We start from the raw sequence: 8,637 nt of genomic DNA on the forward strand, positions 1-8,637 counted from the left end.
AGATAGCAGTGGCAAGAGTGTTTTATTGCACATCTGCAATGAACGCAAACACGATTGATTAATCTAATCCGACAAGAGAAAAATGACGACTTTTAATTAATCTAATCCTATAATAGAAGCGTGAACTCATCAATCAAACGGATTTTGATTAAATGTAACTGTGTTTGCGACCGTGTCAACCTAACAGCTACAACTGTGCTACAAACTGCGTTAGCATCACATTGTAGAAAGACTCTTTTCATCTTCTTAGATTAGGATATGACTTGCCAGATCAAGCCAACCTCTAAACCCTAGATATAAAGGTCGTACCCAGTGCACAAGGCTCCCACTTTACGCAGGGTCTGGAAGAGGTGAATGTCGGCTAGCCTTACCCCCATTTATGGAGAGGCTGCTCCCAAGTCTCGAACCCGAGACCTACCGCTCATGGGCGAAGGCACTTGCCATCGCACCAAGTGCGACCTCTAAACCCTAGATATAGATAGAGAAATGCTTTTCTTGCAAGACAAGTCATATACCATGCAAAAATATCTAACAAAAGATTTGACGAGCACAATTACGTATGAGAGTTGGAACTCTTGACAATTGGATCACCACCGCAGTTAAATTCTTTAGCTAAATCTCTCATTTTCTCACAGCCCCTGAATTTTTCTGCAAGTACAACAAAAACCCTTCTTCCAAACTATATGTACTCCACTTTTGCTCAGGTAATACACAACCAGTTTTTCTTTTTAGTTGCTAAGATCATAAAAGATCAGGAGAAACTCGAAAATTCCCAACCTATTTGCTTGTCAATTAGTTCTACTAAGAAACCGAATGCCTCCTATTTCTGGAATGTGTGGATTTCGCCTCTTCAGGATTAGCAGAACCAAGACTCTCGGATGAATCGGAGCCACTGTTCTCACCTTGTACCCCTTTGCTTGACCAAAGCTTTGCAAAAATCTTCTTCTTCGACTTGAGCAACCCTCTCATTTTACTTACTGCCGCCTTGTCAACACTGCTTTTGCCGTCTCCGTTCCTGTTGCACGCTCCCACACTGCTGCTCAGCCTTAACGAAGCTAGCTCTCCCTTTAGGGCCCTAAGCTCCTCAGCCGACGCTACTGCATCCCAATCCTCCTCCGTGTTGGTTGTTGCAGATCTTGAGCTCCCATGGGACCCACTGTTTAAATCCTTCATTCCTTTAGGTAGGTCTGGAGTGCTGTTGCCTGATGAAGCAGCAGCCCTGACTTGTTCAAATAAGAGTACTTGCACAACTACACGCAACGGGAGTCTCTCATTTTGCACCGCATGCATGCACGCATCAACTGACAGCTTTTTGCAGTCCATCAGCTTGCAAATCCTCTTCCTCTCACTCTTGCTGATCCCTGGGTGCTCCTGCAACAAATATGGCCAAAGTGTGAAACGCATATCCCCTCCAACACTAACAAGATACATCACAGACGCACACTGGAAAACAAAAATTTTATGGCATGAACATATTCCAGCATCGACTAAAATACAACAGAACAGAAAATTGGAAGCCACTTGTTTGCACCGTAACATGAAAAACTTGCATGACATCATGGAAGGCACCAACTTTTCGTCAATCAAATAAAATGTACAATAGCCCTTACCTTAAGGTACATGTCAATGGCTCGGTAAAGTCCATCATGAGAAGGTAGAGAGAAACCTCTCACCATCTCCGCAAGATCAACAAACTTCGACAAGGGGAGGTTGGGATCCTTTGATATTTCAGCAAGATACCCATCTATCAGTTTTGCCACCATCAGCTTGGAAGCATCCGACAAAATTCCTGGCCTTCTCACTTCCTGAAGTTGATTGCCCTCTTCTAGTGATTCAATCTCTGGACTTTGACCTTGCCTTAGAAACTCTTCTACTATTTTTTGGACTACAGTAACATCATAAACTATTGGTTCTCCTTCCGCTGCTCGTATCATAAGATCATTTACAGAAGCCTCCTCCAGTTGCTGCCCTATTCTCCTTACCAGCTCTCCCTTAGTCGTGTCTCCAGAATCCACAAATATAGCTGCTTTCAACATTTTGAGCAAGAAACTACAAGAGACAGTGCCTTTCTCTTCAGGCAACAGCCAGACAATTGCATCCACTGCTGATCGATGCTTTGTCATATCTCCACCCTGGATCATACCTTTGCTGAAACCTGGCAGCCTTCTGTAAGCATAAGCTTTCAAGGCCTCTCCTATTACTTCACCAGATAGTACCCCTTTGGTTTTAATATTTGCTAGAACACGCTTGTATAAATCAATCTCAAGCTCACACAATTCTTCAACCCACCAGTCTTTTGGAACTGGACGATTTCTTACACCATTCCAATTTGGATCATTCCCATTTTCCTCTTGGATCTTCTTCCGGTTATAGGTATAGGACCAGTCAACTTTTGAAATATCCATGCAGGCCTTAGTAGCGATAGAGTCAATGCCATGGCTGACCAACTTCAGTTCCTCAGATATTGGTAAAAGAGACTTCGTAGTCTGAAGAACAATAATGGAATCCTTCCAGCTCCGGAAAATGCTAGAGCTAAGGAAGACATCAATCTTGTATATGAGATTTCCTTTCTCGATAGACTCATGCATCCCCAGATACTCAGCAGCACAGCGAGACACAACAACATTGTAAGCATTGAGGGTGACAGTCATGCCATAACAAAACTTCGCACATATCTCAAAGGCAGCAGGGCCACCAGGAATGTCAGAAATGTAAATTTCACCAGTGTTTGATTCATTAGAGTTTGCAACCCACTTCTGTAAGCGGGCACTCTTTGATAGAAGAGGAAACTGCATAAAACATTATTACTTTGATCAGTATCACAAAACATGTATCTGTAGATATACAGCAGATTTTCACATAAAATTTGAAAATGAAAAGAGTTGTCTTGAGAATCGAGATAAGTTTGCCAAGACTCTAGCATCTATTGAATTTAAAAGCTATATCTATAAAGATCAGCATCTATATTTATCAATGCTCCGTTGGTCTCTGGAAAATAATAATAATTCCTCAAGTGATAAGGAATTTGTCGAGTATCAACAAAGTGGTCCTTAATTAATGTTAACTAGTCATATCCCGTAAGTGTTCAGTTTATTTATATGAAACAAGTTGAGCACATGCAAATTGCTTATAAGCATTACACCTCTTTTATCAATATCATAATCATTATAGCTAAACGTATCTGGATTTGTTCTGGTTGCTTTAAAACATGAGTACTATAAAAAATTCTCGGCTATAGATCCCTCCACTTGAAAATGTAACATGAAAAGTAACTGGGGACCTGTTTATTTCACCAAGAAATGAAAAATACAAGAGGAAACAGTTATTGGCAATCCTGATACAAGATACCATACACAGAAAAATGGACCAGATGATTACCTTATGTAGGTAAAACTTTGAATCTCCAACATTAACAATGATGTCTGTTGCCAAATCAGTTGCGACATACCTTGCATATAAGAATATTTTTGTAGTGTTAGTAAGGACTCTGAATATAAAAGAGTACTAATAAGAAGACCTGCATACTAACACATTAAGAACTCGCAATGAGCAATTGGAAATCAACCTTTTTTTTCTTTTCGAAACATTTTCTTTCCGGAAACCCAAAAATTTCTCCTATAGGATTTAAGATTGGCTTGAAAATCCCTCATTCAAAAGACTGATAGGCTATGGTGCAGCGACCTCATTATACAAAAATACAACTCATACCCTGCATCCATCTTTCTTTTATTATAACATCGCTTTAGCAAGAGATTTAATTTGATTAGCATTTCTACATTTTGTTTACATTAGACACAACTTTGTCATTTCTTACAATATTATCCTGGTTTAGTATAACTTATAAGCTCACAGCCTCTTGCATCCTTAAATTAACAAACAATAGTTTATGTAGATGTGAATAACAAATGATGTGTGGTGATCTACTAATAAGAGCTACAATAGCACCAATAAATACTAGATTGACAACAGCTCAGATTTGATAATGTCAATGATTCAGAGATTCCAAAAGAATTGATCATAAACCAAGTGACACACTGAGAGATTCAATAAAGGTTTTCTTGAGGAGGCCGCAGAAAGAGAACTAAGTTTTCGTGAACCAAAAAAGAAAAAAATAAAGTGTCAGCAAGTTTGATACCAAGTCATAGAACAAGAATCATTTTAATCAAGAGTGTGGGGAAATGACGAGAATCGAAAAAAGGAAAAACTTACAGCCCAATTTTAAAAACCAAGATTGTTACTAAAACTTAGTGGTCATAGGCATTGTCCATGAGAGGAAATACCCAAAATTCTCTAATTAACAGAAAACCATTTAAAAGTTATGCAAAGGAACCATACTTTGAGGTTTATGCAATCGGAATTACTATGCATGAAACACAATAGCGAAAAACATGATTCAAATGAATAACTGAGGTAAGAGGTAGAACACAGTTTACAAAGAAGGGGATACAAGATCTCACCTAACATTATTTTCATCAGTTTGAAAAGAATCCGGCTTCGATCCAAGTTTCATAAACTTCATCTTGACAACCAACGGTCTGCTCCTCTACTTCCTTGAAACAAAACTACCCCACTGCTTGATCAAATACTTCACACCAAGACCACCACACAAACCCAATAAGAATGCATCTCTATCGAGGAAGAGTTGCTCGAAATGGAAAGGAAGACTCCACAAGTGGGGACCAGAGAATCCAACTTCCTGAGCTCCAAGAGAGAAAAGAAGGATCTCAAAGAGTGGGGGGAGGTTATATCTATGAAAGGCGGGGTATGACCGAATCTTGACAGGGACCAAGGCAGTCTAAGAGAGAGAAAGAAAGGGAAAGAGAAGATGGGGTTTGTGCAATTATTTAAGAAAAGGTTCTCTTGAATGGCAAGAGAGCCAAAGAAGAGGGTGTTTCCTTGGTCGGCGGCAAAGCCCAAGGAGTCCGGGCGCACCAAGTCAGCGGAGGGGACATAACCAACAGACTCTTAAACACTAAACAATTATCATACACCAGAGACACTCACAAGCACAAATCTGACTCCACCACACTCCCCCACTATTTCTTAATCTTTCTCTTCTGATTACTCTGTTTCTTTGTTTTCCTTTTTTAAAAGCTAATTAAAGATTCATGCCACCAAGACCTCTTTGGACGCCTTTAAAGCTTCAAGTTCCAAACCTAACATGTACACATCAACAACACCTATTTTCTAGATTATTTTTTTACCCTTCAAGTTTGAAAACCTGCAACTGAAACAGCATCTCGGTATCAGTTGAAGAAACCACCAAAACGGTAGACAACAAGCATCTCTTTTTATTTGGGCAAAGCATGGGAATAAATGAGCAAAAGATCACACACAAAATATAAAGTTATTATAGTAATGGACAACCAAACATCAACTTACCAACAAAAATAAAATCATTACAAAATTGGGCTCAAATCTGAGGAATCTACCAGAATATTATCATGGAAAATCTAGTTAAATAACGAGGCAAAAGATCATATATTATGCTGCTAAAGTACAAAGCTTTAAAACCCCACATGAAGAAATAAGCAAAGAATCTCAAAGGGCATAAAGAAATAGGGAAATAATCAAAAGGAAAGACCCCCCAAAATCCACTCCCCGTGTAAAACCTCACAAAAACCAAGACCCCATTTCATCAAATCTACAGAGCTATACAAAAACTACCAACAAATATCACCCACTTGCAATTTGAAAACCGAAAAAAACCCAGTTCATGTTTGAGTGCAATCAGCCAACACCAAGCCTAAAAACCCAAAAGAAAAACCAGAACCACAGAAAGTGGAGAGAGAGAGAGAGAGAGGGACTCACCCAAAATCTTACGCCATCTATTCAAGTTTTTTGCTTGAGGAATCAGGAGGAGTTTTCAGCGCTCAGAGGAACAGTAACAAGAGACCAAAGGGCGAGGCTTTTGTATGCTGCTGCTGCTGCACAAGCATTCAAGTCTTGAGAACCAAACCCACCACCAAACAAACTTCACGCAAGTCAGGAAAACAAAAACCAAAAGGGCAAAAAAAAAAAGATAACACGAAACTCAAAAGCACCCAGCTGTTGAGTACTACTGAGTTCCAAAATCTAAAGTTTCCCCATCTCCCAAAATACTGAAATAAAACTACCCAAGTGCGAAAAAAGCAAACTTGACAATACCAAATGCATGATTCAATCATCAGGAGCAAGTTATAAAATGTCGATGATATCAGAAATATCGATAGTCCAAAAATACAGAAATTTCGATAGAAATGTCAGGATATTATCGATATCGATAAAAATTAAATAAAAACCACGGAAATTGTAAGAAAAACTTGAAAATTTTTATTGAAACTTTGCAGGATGTTTATTTAGTCAATTATCTATTAGTTTATCACAAAAAAAAATTGGAAGGAAATGCATTAAATGATGGATTTAACTGATTTAAGTTAATTATATAGCGAGCTGGCAAATATTGTGAGTGTAGAAAATATGTAGTAATTAATGAAAGAAGTTTAAACACACCATAATCATTTATATATAGAGAATTAGTACAATATTTTACCATTTATACATTGCATGGTAAAATACATGAGTGACTTAGTACCACATAGAGTTCCTATCAAGGTCTAAAATATCGATGATATCGAAAATATCAGTAATTTAAAAATACAGAAATTTCAATAAAAATATCAAAATAATATCGATATTTTAGACCTTACTAAGGAGTATACTACCACTTTTCCTTTTAGTACGCAGAAAATGTTTTTCCTTTTCCCGTTCTTTTCAGTTTTGCCCCACTTTAATTTTAATGAGAAAAAAAGGTAGAGAGAGAGATTCATTGAGTTTGGGGGTTGCATAATTAACACACTCACTCACTTACCTCGCTCGTTCACTCACCACCTTGCACAGTAAAGCACGCCAAAACTGACAACTCTCTCTGCTTTTTTTGCTGCCCCCATAACGCGGACTCCTCTTTATTAAATGACCCTTGCGCCCTAAAACTAAACCCGCAAAGGCCATAACTTGCATAGTGGCACGGTGTATCCGTACCATACAATTTTCTTTATGCGTTCATGTCTATATCATACAATTTCTTTTGTTCATCATGCGTTGGTGTTCATGGTGAATGTGATGGTGATTGCATTAGAAATTCAATGGTCATGTTCTAAAGGTAGCTTGTTACATGTCACTATTTAATTTGGATAAACTTTATGTTGTTAGACAACTAAAAATTTCTTTTAATTAAATGGAAATAAATTTTCACACTTTACCAAAAATAGTGGATGTGTGTGGTCCGTCATGGTGTATCCATACCATACAATTTTCTTTATGTGTTCATGTCTATATGATACAATTTCTTTTGTTCATCATGAGTTGGTGTTCATGGTGAATGTGATGGTGATTGCATTAGAAATCCAATGGTCATGTTCTAAAGGTAGCTTGTTACATGTCACTATTTAATTTGGCTAAACTTTATTTTGTTAGACAACTAAAAATGTCTTTTAATTAAATGGAAATAAATTTTCACACTTTACCAAAAAATACAGAATGGCATTCTAGGATTCATACCGCTAACCCCACTTAATTAATGGAAAAAGGCTTTGGGGTCGTTTGGATGTGCTTTTAAAATGAATGAAAGCGTTTTTAGAAAAAATATTTTTGGGTTTCAAAAGCACTTTAAGTGCTTTCTGCAAAAAGCATCAATTATGTGCTTCTTCCAAGAAGCATTTTAAGTGCTTTTTCAGGATTTACTTGCATATTTACTAATGATTGGTTCTAAAAATATTTTCACTAAAAGCGCTTTCAGTCATTTCAAAAGCACATCCAAACAAGTTCTTTGTTGTTGTACCAAAAAAAATGAGAATGGATTATACTTATCTTGCTAATTGGAAATTAATTATATACTTATCTTGTTATTTAAATTCTCAATTCCAGGGGGTGCTTTGCACATATAAGTTAAGTAAATTACAAGTTTGTCCTGCAATGCGAACAATATCAAAGTTTTGGAAAACTGGTGTGGCGTGAGCTAAAGAGCCTCTAATGGATTAGTGAATGAAAGCTTAATGGCGTGTTTACTAATCCGCAATCAAATTAGGAGGAATTGAATTGAGGAGGAAATGAAATGAGGTGGAATCAGAATCGGATTCCTGTTGAAGTTGTTTACTAAAACTGTCTAGAATTGGAATAAAATTTCATAAAGCTGTTTACTAATTCAGCAGAATCGGAATATAAATCAGTATGATTACTAAAATGCCCTTGTTCCAAGTAATGTAAATACTAAATTGTCCTTGTTGAAAATAAATGATTTTTATGCTATAATTATTGAAAATTAAGTTTATTTATATAAAATTAAATTTATCTTTACAAACTTGAATTTTCTTCCTCCCATCCTCTTATCCCCATCTTTCCTGCACCTTCTTCCACATAGCCCCCAGTCGACCTCTCATGCCTCTCCGTTTCCTCTCATCCCCATCTTTTCTTCACCTTCTTCCAGAGCACCCCCAGTCTCCCACGCCTCTTCGTTTCATCCTTGCTGCCTTCTTCTTTCCCAGCCCGCACAGCCCTTCCCACCACCCATCATACTCACAGGTCCTCCACGCTCTCCAATCCTCCATATCCTCTTCTTCCCCAGCCCCCACAACCTCCCATATTCACAGATCCTCCCAC

General features: G+C 37.8%; 1 protein-coding gene across 3 annotated transcripts; it reads right to left on the minus strand.

The window, feature by feature from the left end:
- Positions 1–490: 490 nt before the first annotated feature.
- Positions 491–6,112, minus strand: LOC126623554 (BTB/POZ domain-containing protein NPY2-like). Of its 3 annotated transcripts, none has more exons than XM_050292468.1 (5): positions 5,812–6,112; positions 4,458–5,221; positions 3,379–3,448; positions 1,611–2,789; positions 491–1,371 (listed from the first exon to the last, which is right to left on the minus strand). In XM_050292468.1, the coding sequence occupies exons 2-5, from the start codon at positions 4,517–4,519 to the stop codon at positions 802–804; spliced, it is 1,881 nt and encodes a 626-aa protein (XP_050148425.1). In that variant the 5' UTR covers positions 4,520–5,221; positions 5,812–6,112; the 3' UTR covers positions 491–801. The 3 variants fall into 3 exon arrangements, with proteins under 3 accessions (XP_050148425.1, XP_050148424.1, XP_050148426.1); XM_050292467.1 differs by having other exon boundaries at positions 4,458–5,227; XM_050292469.1 differs by lacking the exon at positions 4,458–5,221 and having other exon boundaries at positions 5,812–6,110.
- Between the last annotated feature and the right edge of the window lie 2,525 nt (positions 6,113–8,637).

Source organism: Malus sylvestris, chromosome 5 (genome assembly GCF_916048215.2).
Source record: "Malus sylvestris chromosome 5, drMalSylv7.2, whole genome shotgun sequence".
NCBI classification, from domain to species: domain Eukaryota; kingdom Viridiplantae; phylum Streptophyta; class Magnoliopsida; order Rosales; family Rosaceae; genus Malus; species Malus sylvestris.

What these genes read in the sequence shown, in the direction of transcription:
- LOC126623554 (XM_050292468.1), bottom strand. Translation starts at nt 4,519, where the DNA reads ATGAAGTTTATGAAACTTGGATCGAAGCCGGATTCTTTTCAAACTGAT. An exon ending in CAAAGTTTTACCTACATAAG is followed by an intron (nt 2,790 to 3,378) that starts GTAATCATCTGG and finishes TGTTTTATGCAG; the next exon opens with TTTCCTCTTCTATCAAAGAG. An exon ending in CCATTGACATGTACCTTAAG is followed by an intron (nt 1,372 to 1,610) that starts GTAAGGGCTATT and finishes TATTTGTTGCAG; the next exon opens with GAGCACCCAGGGATCAGCAA.